This window comes from Peromyscus eremicus, chromosome 11, assembly GCF_949786415.1.
Source record: "Peromyscus eremicus chromosome 11, PerEre_H2_v1, whole genome shotgun sequence".
Lineage (NCBI taxonomy): Eukaryota > Metazoa > Chordata > Mammalia > Rodentia > Cricetidae > Peromyscus > Peromyscus eremicus.
The window spans coordinates 56,814,993-56,831,075 of record NC_081427.1 but is presented as its reverse complement, the minus strand read 5'-3'; the positions used below and the strand labels follow the sequence as shown (position 1 = coordinate 56,831,075).

The 16,083-nt window shown below is 43.3% G+C and overlaps 1 protein-coding gene and 1 pseudogene across 1 annotated transcript; both read right to left on the bottom strand.

Moving 5' to 3' along the window:
* Nucleotides 1-4,554: 4,554 nt before the first annotated feature.
* Nucleotides 4,555-5,264, bottom strand: LOC131921559 (cofilin-1-like; annotated as a pseudogene).
* A 617-nt stretch (nt 5,265-5,881) lies between these two features.
* On the bottom strand, nt 5,882-6,418 carry LOC131921733 (cytochrome b-c1 complex subunit 7-like). Its single transcript, XM_059276472.1, has one exon. It carries the CDS (start codon nt 6,348-6,350, stop codon nt 6,015-6,017), a length of 336 nt encoding a protein of 111 aa, XP_059132455.1. The 5' UTR covers nt 6,351-6,418; the 3' UTR covers nt 5,882-6,014.
* Nucleotides 6,419-16,083: the final 9,665 nt, after the last annotated feature.

Here is a 16,083-nt window from a genome sequence, read left to right as displayed (position 1 = left end):
TTAGAGAAAATACTTAATTATGTACCTTATCTTGATGAGTCTAAAGTTTTGTATCTAATTTACATCCTGTTATAATCAAGGAAAACTGTAATTATAACTATTTAGTCTTCAGCTCCATCAGAAACCCGAGAAGGGTGAAATGTTACCTAATGACAGGGACCTCAAGCTGTGTGGACAGTCACCCAAAGTTCCTCTGCAATGTTGGGCATCTAACTCTGGCCTACAGACCTAGAATACCTGACAGACTTTTCTGTGAAGCAGGGTATTTGAAGAACTGTCCTGTCTTATCTTGGCAAAGTTTGTCAGTCACTTTCTTTTCTGTCCTGCATATCTCATTGGACAGCATACTGTCAGCAGTTGAGGCAAAGGCACTTTCTTACCCAGTGGCTAATTTTCCACAAAGAAAGTTAACTCCATATGGAGTTTCTTCAATGCCCATCATCTTCTCTGAAGCAGATTGGTACTGTCAGGAGCAGACATGTCTCACTGTCAAGAAAAGCCTAAGTTCTTTAAAACATTTTAAATGCTATATTCTGTAGGCCTTTGAAGTGTTCGAAGATAGCCTATCTATCTGAAATATATCTCTGTATGACATTGAAAACATACCTAACATGACTGTAAATTTGCTATTATAGATGACTAGTAATCTGTATTTATTAATTATATACTACATTTTAAGTGAGCTGCATAAACATAATATCCTAAACAAGAGTAGAAATATACATACAGTATAACAAAATTAGCTTTAAATTTGTATCCATAAACCAAAATCCATACTAATGTAAAACATGTAAGATTAATAGTTGTTTTTTAGATTAAAGTAGATTTACCCACTAACCCCACAGCTCCCCAGAGTTTTGTTTTGTTTTCTTTTTTTTTTTAAAAAAAAAAGATTTATTTATTTATTATGTATACAGAAGAGGGCGCCAGATCTCATTACAGATGGTTGTGAGCCACCATGTGGTTGCTGGGAATTGAACTCAGGACCTCTGGAAGAGCAGTCAGTGCTCTTAACCTCTGAGCCATCTCTCCAGCCCCCCCAGAGTTTTCTTGAGTGCAAGCAGCAGGAATATTAGATAGAAGGATTTAGATTGTGGAGATAAACAGATAGAAAATAAAGGATAGCCTCGAGAGGGCCTGGAACCTATTCCAACAGGCCCTGACTGTCACTGCCCCAGGGTATTTATAGAGATGCCAAGGGGTGGAGCAAAAGACCTCCCCCCAGCAAAGCCAAGTGCAGATCATTTCAGACACCTGCACTCAGGCCCATGGTCCTGATCATCCTCTCTATGCAGATCTGCTGAGTAAAGCCATGAGGAACCTGAAAACGGGCTCCCACACATTTCTATATCTCCCATTTACTTTTCAGAACAAGATCCCTGAATCTAATCTCCTTTGTATAGTTTTTTTCCTGACCATTATCCATAACAACTTGTAATCAACTCCCCTAAACAATAACAAATATCCATAATTTATTTTTGGGAATGTGGGCATAGTTCTCTAGACTATTTCCTGCTGATTGGGGGTGCTGGTAATCTTATGGAGACCCTGAAAAAATTTAGGATTATGGTCAGTCTTGACTGGAGTATTCTGTGAGGCTGGATCATCTCAGCCAGTTGCCTTGAAGCTGTTCTGGATGCAGAACTCAGAGGGAACTGCAACAGAGGAGTGATGGGTGATGTTGCTCTGTATGTTGTGAATGTGTTGCTCTGATTGGTTGATAAATAAAATGCTGATTGGCCAGTAGCCAGGCAGGAAGTATAGGCGGGATAAGCAGAGAAGGAGAATTCTGCGAGAGGAAAGCTGAGTCAGGAGACATCAGCCTGCCATCCAGGGAGAAGCATGTAATGGCACACAGGTAAAGCCACAGAACATGTGGCAGCATATAGATGAACAGAAATGGGCTGAGTTTAAATGTAAGAGCTAGTTAGTGGTAGGCCTGAGCTAATGGCCAAGCAATTAGAAATAATATTAAGCCTCTGTATGATTATTTTATAAGCAGGCCACAGGACTTCAGGGCCCAGGCAGGACCGGAGAAACTTCTATCTACAGAGGCGCTCTGAGATGTTCGATCATCTGGGCCATCTGTTCCCACTGGAGATTTTTCAGGGGGTCTTCCTCAATCAAATCTGATTTTTCTTAACCCAGAATGAATCCACAGCCTCTCATTTTCTGTGGAAACAAAAGCAGAACCTCTTTCCCAAAGTAACATATACTTTGACTTAAATTTTGAAGTCAAGACATTTTAAAAACATATAGATTGGTTTAATCCAGCAACATTTATAATCAAATGTCTCTTAGCAGCTGTTGCTCCTTCCTCAGCTGTCAAACATCCAAAGACAACACAATAACACAGTATCCAGACTTCCTGTGTATTTTCCATCTTTATGCAGCCTTTTTAAAAAATATTACTTTACTCCCTTTTTAAGGACTTTATTATTGTTTTTAAACTATATGTTTCTTTTATTTAATGAATGTCTATACCTTCTCTTTACTCTCCCAAGCCTATATATAGTTTTAAATGCATTGTAAATCATTTAGAGGTGGTTTTTTGTTTGTTTGGTTGGTTGATTGGTTTGGTTTTGTTTTTTGGTCTTAATCTGTGTTTACTGCATTTCTCTATCTTTTTCTGACCATATGAGTCTTTAAACTGCTAAGCCATGTGGCTAGCACCACATCAGCTTGTTCAACCTTATTCCTTGGCTTCCTGAGAGTCTAGCTTCATGGTGGAGGTACTGGTGGGGTTAAGGATATGGCTAACCCTGTCATTTGGTTTAGTGTTAGTCCTGGGCTTAGAACCCTAAAAGCTAGGTTTAGGATCAGGGTTAGGATTAGTGGGAGAGCCAGGGTTACAACTACAGATAGGGCTAAATTAAAGCTTGGTATAAAGTTAGTAGAAGAGCTATAATTAGTGTTAGAACTAGGTTTAGGGTGAAGCTGGAAATATAGTTTTCTTTAGGCCTTGGGATGTGTTTAGTGCTAGTATTTGAGCTAGAGTGAGGGGTATGGTTTTGGGTTAGTATTCTACTTAGCTATGGTTAAAGCTAATGGTTGGTTTAGGGTCAGGGTTAGGGTAGGGTTAGAGCTAGGTTTAGAATTAGTGCTATGTTTAGTGTTGGTTTGGGGGTTAAATCTAGTGTTTGGCTTAGGTGTAAAGGTTTGTTTTGTGTCAGGGTTAAGGTTATGCATAGGGTTAGGGCCGGGTTTAGATTATGGTTGTGCTTAGTGCTATGGTTTAGTGGTATGATTAGTGAGGCTTAGGGTTAGGGTTTTGGCTAGAATTGTAGTTATGGTTAGTTGTGGGGTTTAGAGTCAGGGTAGAGTTAGGCTTAGTATTGGAATTAGAACTAAACTTAAAAATAGAACTATGTGCTGGGTGGTAGTGTCATATGCCTTTAATCCCAGCACTCTGGAAGCAGAGGCAGGTGGATCTCTGTGAGTTCAAGGTCAGCCTGGTCTACAAAGAGAATTCCAGGACAGCCAGGGGGGTTACACAGAGAAACCCTGTCTTGAAAATATATCTGGGTTCAGAACTAGGGTTAGGCTTAGAATTCAGTTTCAGAACAGAGCCTGGTGTAGCTTTAGAGTAAAGGGTACAATTAATGTTAGAAATTCTTCATGTTCAGTTTTAGATTTAAGTTTAGTAGTTGAGATAGACGTAGGGTTAGGCTTTGGGTTTTGGCTAGGGACTCATTAGTCCTATTTTAGGGTGTAGTTATGGTTAGACATGGTTAGGATTAGTCTTCGGACTAGACTTAGAGTTAAGATTACCATTAGAGTTAGAGTTAGATAACCTTACATTTAAGACTAGGGTTATGTTTAAGTTTATGGCTAGGGTATGTGTTAGGACTACAGCCAATTTTTCAAGATTGGTTTTAGAGTTAGATGTAGGTTAGGGTTATGGATAGGCCCGAGTTCATGGATGTGTCTGTGACCATTTAGGTATTCCAAAGAATAGAGTTAGATGTCGGGTGAGGTTAGGGAATGGGGCAGTATTGGTTTTATGTGTAACATTAGTGTTAGAGTTAGATGTAGGGTTAGGGTTAAATTGGTGCTAGGTTTGTTGTTATGGTTAGTGTTTGTCCTTGGGTTAGGTTTAAAGCTGGGTTTAGGGTTAGGATTGGTGGCAGGGCCATCGTTAGGATTACACATCAGGTTAGGTTAGAATTTAGGATAAAGTTAGTAAAAGATCTACAATTGCTGTTAAAGTTGTTTAGGTTAGTTTAGACAGAGTTTTAGGGTTCTTTTTGTTGTCATTAATTAGCCTTTTTATTGGTTTTTGTTTGTTCATTTGTGTTTTGTTTTTAATTGAAGGTCCCTTACTAGTCCTGCTTCCAGGAGTGGCCAAGATCCAGGGGAAGTGGTGGGCAGCCAGCTGGCGCAGGGAAGGTCAGTTCCACATTTCCTTTATCCATAGAACTAAACAGACAAGCAGAGTCACTGTTGTGGTGAGAAGCTGGCAGCATGGGATGGGGAAGGATGAGGAGTAGGGGTGTCGTTAAAAAAATTATAGGCTCCTCCCAAAATGGTGGTTAAGGAGGGACTCAGTTTGCTTCAACCCAAGAGGAATAAGAAGATCAAAAGCAGTTTAGGAGGGCCAGCACCGTGAGGGATGGCAGGAGGTGGACTGGGGTGGGAGGGGGAACTGACATTTGGCAATTGTGTGAAGGGACTGCCCTCCCTGTGCTGGAATGACCCCAGCCTCTCTAGTCTGGCAGGAACAGGGGCAGCCTGTAACACCCAAGAGCCAGGCAAGGGGCTGGAGCCAGCTCCCAAAGACTTGCCCTCCATGGAGATGACCATGCTGCCACCTAGTTTTCCTGCCAGGGTGCAGTGGCCCTTGACCTCTTCGTAGCAGTTTTCTTGTAATTCATTGATTCTCATCAGCTTCTTCTTGATGGCATCCTCGGAGCTGGCATAGATCATTTTGCTCTTAGAGGATGCACACTCAGGGATCCAGAAGATGAACATCAGGTCTGCCTTCTTGCTCTCCTTGGTCTTGCAGGTTGCATCGTAGAGACCATAGTGGTGGTCCTTGTATGGCAGCATCTTGACAAAAGTGGGCAAAGGGGTCGTCCACATCTGCCCCACATCTCCTGCCGGATCTTCTTGCCCTCTTTCAGGGTGGTGTTTTTCTTGTCCCCGCTAAGGCAGAAGATCACTGCCTTCTTACATTTCTTCACTTCTGGTGTTGAGGACTTGTGTACTTTCATGTCACTGAACACTGTGGTGACACCATTAGAGACAGCCACACCAGAGGCCATGTTTCCAGAAGCCAAAGGGAGACAGGGAGAGAACTAGAAGAACTGAGTCACTGCAGCTGCTGCTGGGATCCAACTGCTGGCTCTAGGGTCCTTACTAGAGATACAGTTAAAATTTCATTTGGGGCTAGGATTATATTTAGGGCTAGTGTTTGAGCCAGGATTAAGTTTAGGGTGAGAGCTAGTGTTTGGGTTAGGGTTAGGGCTAGAGGGTCTTTAAACTTCTATTTCTAAGATTAAAGTTAGAGCAAAAGTAGGGTTATGGTTAGGATTTGTCTTATTTCTAAGGTTAGTATTAGAGTTAGAGATAGGTACAGAGTTTAAGTTAGGGCTAGGATTGCCATTAGGGTTAGGGTTAGAGTCAGGTTAAGTTTAGGGCTAAAACTGGTGACAGAGCAAGGGCTAGGATTACCTACAGAGTTAGGTTAGTGTTTGTGTTATGTCCAGATAGAGGGGACCCCCAAAAGACTATCACAGAGACTAAATTCCGTATGTAAAAGCAAAGAGCCTTTATTTAAGCTCAAGCTTGGTCTCTCTGTCTGTCTGATCCAGTTGTGAGAGCAGAGAGCCCCAAGCCCAGGTGGGGTAGGGGTTTTTTTTTTGTTGTTTTTTTGTTTTTTTTTTTATGGTTACAATAGACATTTATTTAAAGAGAGGCCTCTGCAGAGCAAATAATTCTTAAATTGTGATTCAAGTTGAAACTTCATAAAAACATGCTAAGACCAGGCACATCCACAGATCTCAACTACAAGATCACTTCTTCGTCCATTCTTCTTTCTCTTTTCTTTCCCGAATAACCTCTTTCAGATAGGGTTCAAGGTAGAATTTGTCCTCCTCATATTTTGTCCACTGCTCTTTAGGCAAGATCTGATGCCTCATGGTCAGGTCCAGAGCTCTCTTAATTCGAAACATTCTGTCATTATAAATATTCTCAGGAAGCCTTCTTATGGCTTCTTTCACATCTTCAGTCTCGTATATTGTATCATCTCGCATTAACCCCAGTTTGTTGAATCCTGCAGCATTATAATACCATTTTCGAAAACCATCCAGCCACTTGCTTGACACTGCAAGAGCAGGTCGGCCCGCCATTTTGACCTGAGAGTGAAGCGCTGCCTTCTGGGTAAGTCCTAGAGGATGTGCGGGGCTCACGTGCAGGCGTCCTGCATACCTTAGGATGGGAGAAGGGGAGGCGGCGGCGGAGGAGGAAGTGGGGGGGAGGAGGAGGGAGAGAGAAGGAGGGAGAGAGGAGGAGGGAGGGGGGAGAGAGCGGGGTAGGGTTTTTAATCGTAGCAGAGGTTGGGGTGAGGGGATTTCCAGGGTGCAGGACCCTGATTGGCTGACATTTGTCTAGGGGTATCTGTAAAAGGGAAATATGTGTGTGCTAGGCTCAGGGACATCTGGCGATCTCATCTAATCTTACCTGATGGTTGGAATGTTTGGAATGTTAGGTTCTTCCCCTTAGATGCTGGCCCATTCCTGGGTGGTGTCAGCTTATGGCTTTTCCTGGGTATTACCTGCCAGTAAGCCTGTCATGGCAGCTGGATCTGGGCCCGTAAGCCTGTCATGGCAGCTATGTGGTCAAGCTGTTTTGGGCTCCCCCCACATTTGGTATGAAGTTAGTATAAGAACTAAGTTAGTGTTAGAACTAATCTTAAGGTTAGTGTTAGACCTAGCTTGGCTGTTCAGGCTGGAAGTATGGTTACAGTTTCATTTAGAGTTGTTGTATATTTAGTGTTAGTGTTCAAGCTATGCTTAAGTAAATGTAAGGGCTAGTGTTAAGGTTAGTATTCAAGTTAGTTCATGGTTACATCTAATGTTAGGTTTATTATGAAGTCTAGGGCTTGGACTGGTTTTAGAAGTAGGGTTAGGGTTCAGGTTAGAATTTGGGCTACATTAATGATTAGTTTTAGGTTTAGGATTATTTAGAGCCATACATTAGTCACCAAGCCTGGACTCGAATAAAACTATCCTATGACCCAATTATTGTCTTTCAATTTCCTTTAGTAGATGTTGTAAGTCGTATAGGACCTCCAGGCACCAATAACATGCCTGCTTTGTCGTCCTTCCCTTTAGGAGGAGTGCAGTCAGATAGCCTGATAAAACCACAGCTGCTCTGTTCTGGGGATAGTACGCATAGGCATGCGTGCTAGCTACTTCCCACTGAGCCAACTTGGAGTCTGCTGCTGCACCTGGCGATTGGTGATGCACGACCATCAGAATGCTGCCGGCCAATGAGAAAGAGACAACACAGCTAAGAGAGTCTCTGGCTGCCAATGGGAAATCAGGAGGGGGTGTATAGGTTCGCCCCATATCCGCAATAAATGAGTCCGCTGCTTGCTTCTCACCTGACTCCTGGTGTCTGTGGTGTTGCCACTGTGCCTTCTCCCCCCCTCCCACATGGGGTGTCCAGGTAGGGTGATCTACAACAGCCCCCTCCCCCTCTTTCGTAGTTAATGGTCCTCTGTCTTCTTTCTGAGCCCTGTTTTCAAATTTGATCAATAGATTAAAGGGCACAGAAAGGAATCACTAGTGACATTTTTAGATACTAAAATACATTATTTACAACACAGTGTCATATTTCTTAGTAACTATTTCAAAGCAAAAATTAGCTCATCTCAACACCCTCAGTACGTTTGCTTTTTAAATGAAGCAAGACAAAACTATCTCTGTAGATCTCACAATTGATCTTTTATTTTTATGTTTTAAGTTTGTTTAGCAAAAACAGTTCAGATATTTTTGAGTACTTAATAAAAACATGTTTAGCTCTCTTGGGTTAGCTCTCCTAAGTTTCATAATCACATTTTCCCCCTCAACCTGATTTTCCATTTGAAAGCATCATACCCAAGTTATTCTAAAGAATTACCTTAAAATTAATGTTTCAATGAATTTTAGTTAAACTGACTAGAGGTAAAGACTAGAAACCAGTGTTTCGTTTTGTTTTTAATTTAAGTGTTCTGAATCCTTGGAGCGCTACAGAAGTACTCACTGACATGCTAAGTAATGGTTTATAAAAAGAAATCAACCCCCAGGACGGCATTCTTTCCAAGTTAGGCCCTGCACTGTGGTTATCTGGAAGCCTGGTAGCGCCTGACTTGAATAACGACCTCTCAAATAAATCCATGTGGTGTGGAAACTTACTGCTTTAAAAACAACCTCAGGAGGCTGAAGTAATGGCTCAGCTGCTCTTCCAGAGGGCCCAGGTTCAATTCCCAGCACCCACGTGGCAGCTCACAGCTGTCTGAAGTTCTGTTCCAGAGGATGGGACACCCTCTTCTGACCTCCGGGGGCAAAACACCCATGCACATAAACATGAATTGAAAAAAAGGAAGAATCTTGGCAGAGCATTTTGTGTTAACTGCTTTCTTCACTTGGGCTGAGCCTGTACTGTGTGCAGCTTGACACATCTCCCAATCGGTTCCAGATCAGGAAGGGAGAGAGCGAGAGCCCAGGGCTAGCTCCAACCAGGAGAGAGAGAACCCAGCGCTAGCTCCAACCAGGCCAGCACTGCCTGAAACAAAGCCTGTGGGTAGCACAAAGTAGGTCTGCTCTCTGGTTCTTTTGATGTTTTGTCCTGTCTGCTTTGGGAATTTACTGCATGCAAAGCATGTGAAGTGTCATAAAAATCTAAACCTGGGGTCAGAGGTGTAGCTCGCTGGTATGTGTTTACCTAGCATACGTAAGCAAGGTCTTGTGTTGAGCCCTCAGCACTGAAAAACAAAAACAAAAACAAAACAAAAACATACACACACACAAAAAAAACAAGCAAACAACAAAGAAACCAAAACCCAAAAGCAATGGAACAAACCAGTAACAAATAAGGAGACTGAATCAACAATAAATCCTCTCATTGAAGAAGATCCCAGGATCCCAGAAGATGCCAATGGCTTCATTGCTGAATTCTACCGAACATTTAAAGAAGAATTAATCTTAACCTTTCTCAAATGCCTTCAGTTTTTGTTTTGTCTTTGAAGAGGATGGGAACACTTCCAAGCATGAGTCACTGAATCAGCATCACCCTGATTCCAGAGCCAGATGAAAACACCACAAAAAAGAAAAACAACAGAAGAGCCACCGTGGTTCATGAGCCACAGGGGTTAAGGGCACTGGCTGCTCTTGCAGCACCCACATGGTGGCTCACAACCCCCCACAACTCCAGTTTCAGGGGCTCCAATGCCTTCTGATCTCAGACTCTGCACGTACATGGGGCACATAATCACATGCAGGGAAAACACTCATACACATATAATAAATAATGGCACATAAACACATGCAGGCAAAACACTCCTATAAATAAAATGAATAAATCATTCTGTAAACAAAAAAGAAATGAAGAGCCAATGTCCCCGATAAATGCAGATATAAAATATTAAAATACTCAAAAAGTGAATTGAACAGCACGTTAGGATCCATCAAGATTCAGCCTTTGAGGTATAAGGATGGCTGAACACATACACATCAGTAAATGTGTTATAACACATTAACACAATGGAGGACAAAGGCTTCCCCGACACAGAAGAGGCAGGTGACAAAATTCTAGATCCTTCCATGATAAAGACTGTCTGTGACTAAGCGCAGAAGGAATGTATCTCAGCACAGACGGCCATTGATGATGGCCTCACAGTTAGCATCACACTCAATGGTGAAAAGTCCAAAGCTTTCCCTCAAAGATTGGAAACAAGATGGAATGCTGCTCTTCAATTCCTATTCAACAGTTAGAGCCGAGAAAAAGTCCTGTAGTTAGGCAAGGTTATCATTTGGCCAAGGGACCACCCCTACAAAGGCAAGTCCTTTATTGAAATACTGTACTCTCCTTCCCCAAATCCCTGTCCCTAATGCAGTAACTTACCAAGACATAGCCATGCAGCTTACCAGGCCATAGCCATGCAGCTTACCAAGACATAGCCATGCAGCTTACCAGGCCATAGCCATACAGCTCACCAGGACATAACCATACAGCTTACCAGGACATAGCCATACAGCTTACCAGGACATAGCCATGCAGCTTACCAGGACATAACCATACAGCTTACCAGGACATAGCCATGCAGCTTACCAAGACATAGCCATGCAGCTTACCAGGCCATAGCCATACAGCTCACCAGGACATAACCATACAGCTCACCAGGACATAACCATACAGCTCACCAGGACATAACCATACAGCTTACCAGGACATAGCCATACAGCTTACCAGGACATAGCCATGCAGCTTACCAGGACATAACCATACAGCTCACCAGGACATAACCATACAGCTTACCAGGACATAGCCATACAGCTTACCAGGACATAGCCATGCAGCTTACCAGGACATAACCATACAGCTTACCAGGACATAGCCATACAGCTTACCAGGACATAACCATACAGCTTACCAGGACATAGCCATACAGCTCACCAGGACATAGCCATGCAGCTTACCAGGACATAACCATACAGCTTACCAGGACATAGCCATGCAGCTTACCAGGACATAACCATACAGCTTACCAGGACATAGCCATGCAGCTTACCAGGACATAGCCATACAGCCACCAGGACATAGCCATATAGCTCACTAGGACATAGCCATACAGCTCACCAGGACATAACCATACAGCTCACCAGGACATAGCCATACAGCTCACCAGGACATAACCATACAACTTTGTAAATCTGCCAGATTTTTTTTGAATTATTCAGAAAAGTGTAACTTCTCCTTTCTTTCTTTCTTTCTATCTATCTTTTCCCCAAGCATACTCTCTTTCCTTAACACTTTGGGCTTCCTCACCCTCTCTCTGAAGGCCCCCTCTCTGTCGTATAGCTGCTTGTCTGCCATGTGTGACCTCCGTGCCAGATTAAATAACATGACTTGTTCTTCTTCCTCTCCTCTCTCTTCCTCCTCCCTCCTCCCTCCTCCTCTTCTCCTCTTTCCCCTCCTCCTCCTCCAGGAAGTTGCTGAGGTTTTATTTCTTGCCTGCCCTGGGGGCTTTAAAAAAAAAAAAAACTCATAAAATTGTCCTTGAGCGTCCATTTGATCCTGTTCTTAAATTATATTGCTACTGAGACTATGAACCCCAGTAGGAGACCCTGATTTCCCCTGTATCACTACCTCATACTAGATGGTTTAGTCAGAATAATTAGGCAAGAGGAAGAAAATTTAAAAACTAACAGACAAAAAACACCAATGAATTTATCTGTTTGCAAATGACATGGTCAACCCAAAACTGACCAAAATCAGAAGTATCCAGTATCATATGCAGAATAAACATTGAGAAACCATTATTGTTTCTATTATTAGCAATAAATTAATCGGAAAACAAAAACCAAGGAAAAAATCCTGTTTACATCAGCTACGATGGCGTGCCAGCACACTGGAGGTCCTGGGTCACATTCCTAGCAGGCAAACACCACACACAGCACTGGTCAATATGGGATCACATGTGAAGTGTGGTCCCCGTGGTTACCAGCTTACCTCCACTCCCTGTACCCGCCTTCCACAAACACCTGATAAGCCAGGTGGGTTGCTGGTTTCTTTTCAGCCACAGGACATCAGCTCAAATACCTTCTCCTGGTGTCACAGGCTAGACCTCATCACATCCCTAAACAGCACCGTTGCAGGAAGCCTGGCCCTTCCTTTTCCCACCTTTGTTTACACCTGGGGTCTTCTGCCCTTTCTTCCCCTGCTGCCCCAGCAAAGCCTCTGTTTGTCTCCGCAGTTACACAGTTACCGCCCTGCTGCCGCAGCCATGGCTCCTGCTTCTCAATCTTAGGACCCCTCCGCTACTTCCGCTTCGGATTTCCTTGTCTCACTTGCTCGGACTCAGTGGTCAACCATCTCTTTTCTACTGTTGCCACTGTCTTTTTCCTCAAGCGTGGATCACCCGGCATCCTGGCCACCCTGTCAATGGATTCCCAGGAAGCCATCCTCTGCAAACCTGGGTGGTTTTAGCTAACGCTTTAGGAGAAAGTCTTAAGAGTCCCGCTCAGTGCTCTGCAGATCCTGGGTGGAGCTTTCCATAGCCGACTCCTTTGAGATAACCACGGCTCTAAGCTGGAAGTGAGGCCCCCAAGGGTGGATTTACCACCTGGAAATCATGCACATCCGCACAGAAGGAAATGTGAAGGGCCGGGCTTGACCGAAGAAAGGGTGTGGCTCCGTGTGGTACCTGGAAGGTCGCATCTGGGGTCTAGTGAGAATGGAGTGTCCAAGAGAAGGAAAAATGAAAGGTAAAATACGATAAAATAAAAAGAAAGACAAAAATGTAAGCCAGGAGGACAACTCTATACCGGGTCACTTGCAGCTGGGCTGAGGCAGGAGGCAAACCCTGGGGCCTCAGCACTTCCTAGTTACCAAACCTTTGTATCTGCGGACAGACAGAAAGGCAAGGGGCAGGGTGGGTGGAGGGGCCTGTGCCTGTTCTAGGACTCTGGCCTGTGGAACAACGCTGACTTTTCCTCTCCGCCCTGAGCAGTAGCACACCCCTGACTCTCTCTCTCCTTCATAGTCCTTCCATTGGATTTCACAAACCTGTTCAGAGATTTCTCATCCTAAACCACACTGCATTTTAAAATTATTGTTTTTAATTTTTGAGATTATAATATAATTACATCATTTCCCCCTTCCCTTTCCCCCTCCAAACTCTCCCATATGCTCTCTTTCAAATTCATGGCCTCTCTTTTTTTACTAATTGTTGTTACATGTAATATATATGTATACATGTATGTACATATATATTCCTAAATATAACCTGCTCAGTCTGTATAATGGTACTTGTGTGTGTGTCTTCAGGGCTGACCATTTGGTATTGGATAACCAATTGGTGTGCTCTTCCCTGGGGAAGACATTCTTCCCACTCTCAGCCTTCCTAACTTCCTGCAGTTCTTTGTGTGGTGTTGAGGCCTTGTGGTCTTTCTGTCTTCTTAGTATGTGTATTGCAGTTGTCCTTGTTTGGATCATGTACAGGCAGCCGTGTTGGTGAGACTTTATGGTCGGTCATAGCTCTGACATCACTAGGAGATACAATTTTATGTCAAACTCTCTGATCCTCTGGCTCTTACAGTCTTCTGTCCCCTCCTTTCACAATGCTCCCCGATCCTTAGGTGAGGGAGTCGTGCTGTAGATGTATCCACTGGGACTGGGCTCCACAGCTCTGCGTTTTGGCTGTGGTCTCCATTTGTTGCAAAGAGAAGTTTCCTTGATGAGAGGTGAGGACTATACTTGTCTGGGGGTATGAGGACAAATGTTTAGAATGTGTTAGGGATTATGCTGGTTTAGTAAAGTGGTGGTTGTAGGTCCTCCAAGATCCATGACTTCACTAGTCCTGGGTAGTTAACTAGGTTTCTAGTACCAGGCTTGATTTCCCTCTTTTTTTTTTTTTTTAAGATTTATTTATTTATGTATTTTATGTATATGAGTACTCTATTTGCATGAATGCCTGCATGACAGAGGAGGGCATTAGGTTCCATGCTTGTGAGCCACCATGTGGTTGTTGGGAATTGAACTCAGGACCTCTGGAAAAGCAGCCAGTACTCTTAACCACTGAGCCGCCTCTCCAGCCCGATTTCCCTCTTGTTGAGCAGGTCTTAAGTCTAATTAGAGAACTGTTGGTTACTGCTGACATATGCAGACCACGACTGCACCCTTAGGGTTGTGCCAATGTGGTTCATAGGCATCACAGCTGGGTGGAACTGTTGACTGCTTCCCTGTTGGTACCACTAACGCTAGTCCACAGGGAGGGGGCATTCAGGTCAGCTCTAGCTCGGGTGAATCTGGGCCTTGTGTCTGAAGTACATGGTGTCTTCAGCAATAGGGACTTTAGCTTCCACCTCTAGGGAGCACCCAAGGGCAACAGCATAGTCCATAATGCTTTGGGAGTCTCTTGGACAACCCTGACCAACAGCTCAAAAGAGGGCTTCTCATGACAGGGACTGGGATGTTGGTTAGGTGGTTTGTGCTCTTAGAGGGATCACTGTCAACCCAGATGGGAAAATTTCATTTAAACTATGTATGTATATTTATACACAGATGTATGTGTATTATAGTTTTTTTAAGGTAAATAGTTAATAGTATGATTCCTTATGACATTTTCAGACATTCTTATTGTTATTGTACCCTCCACCCTCTTTCTGTATTTATCTTCTTCCCCTTCCTAATTAACCCCCCCCCCTTCATTTCCCTATCAGATCCCTTGTACCTGCTATTCCCTTCTTGCAATCATGTTCAGTATGGTCTCTTTTTAGTGCCTTCTCCCCTTCCCTCTTCCATTACTGACCAATTTTCTTCCTTTACAGATTTGCCTGTTTGGGCCAGCTTGTGTAGATGGAATTATGAAGTATGTGTCTCACTTCATTCACTTAGCATATGTCTTAGTCAGTGGTCTGTTGCTGCGAAGAGAAACCATGACCATGGCAACTCTTATAAAGGAAAGCATTTAATTCAGAGGTTTAGTCCATTATTCTCATTTATTCTCCTGGCAGGCAGCAGGGCAGCACACAGGTAGACATGGTGCTGGAGAGGAAGCTGAGAGTTCTATGTGCAGATCCACAGGCAGCAGGAAGAGAGGCACTGGATCTGGCTTGGGCTTCTGAAACCTCAAAGCCCACCCCCAGTGACACACTTCCTCCGACAAGGCCACACCTCTTAATTAATCCCTGTCAAGTATCACCACTCGTTAATGACCAAGCGTTCAAATATGTAAGCCTGCAGCGGGGAGCATTCCAATTCAAACCACTACAGCATAGTATTTCAAGGTTTGCCTATGCTGTCACGTGAATCAACATTTTGTTACTTTTTGCTGAAGAGTAATATTACATTATATAAATGGATCAGATGTTTATTTAAAAAAGTAATGATATCCATGCTCTCTCCTTAGAGATTCTGTTTTCATTCATTTGTGGTAGGACCCAGGTACCCTTTTAAATTATTCTTTTAAGTTTTCTTTTCTTTTTCCTTCTTTAAGGGCCAACCATGTGGTATAAATGGCCAGTCTGAGTTGAAGATCGCTACTCTAAGGACTTTAGTCCAACCCTTTGTCATTAGAGTTCCTGTAAAAACTACCACCTCCCTGTAGAGCAGTGGTTCTCAACCTTCCCAGTACTGCGATCCTTTAATACAGTTCCTCATGTTGTGGTGACCCCCAACCATAACATTATTTTTATTGCTACTTCATAACTGTAATTTTGCTACTGTTAGGAATTGTAATGTAAATATTTTTGGAGATAGAGGTTTGCCAAAGAGTTGCACCCCACAGGCTGAGAACCACTATTTCAAAGGCATTTTTGTTTCATGCTATTGACAAAACAACTGATTTATAAGTCCTTCTTTTTCACGATATACTGTGCTCTCAAGTGCAGAGTCATGACTTATCCCTTTTTATGTCCCCCCAGGGGTGGGGAGCTCTGACCCATGGTAGATTCATTTTGATGAGTGAATAAACTCACCAAACAGAAAGAGTGAATGAACAACACGCCGGTACTTCATTACCTTATTCAATGGTACATTGAACAAACTGAGCCTTCTGGGTGTGACTCAGAACCATCTCAGGTGTGGGTTGTGCGGGGCTGAGAAGTGGTAATGCCTCCTACAGGGTATCTGAGCAGTACGATTAAATCCATGCTGCTGGCACTGTAATATGCTAGTGTTCTAGCAAGGAAGAGCTGAGGATTCCAGTGTCATCCGGACAGGAATGTCTGAAAGTAAGGGAGTGAAGTCTAAGATGAGTTCTTCCTTGAAGTTACTGCACATGGACATGCGGTATCATTTGTCTGCTTTTCTCGGGTTTCACTGTAAAAATCTAGAGAATAAACCGACACATAGCCAGGGTACTGGCTTTCCGCCTGC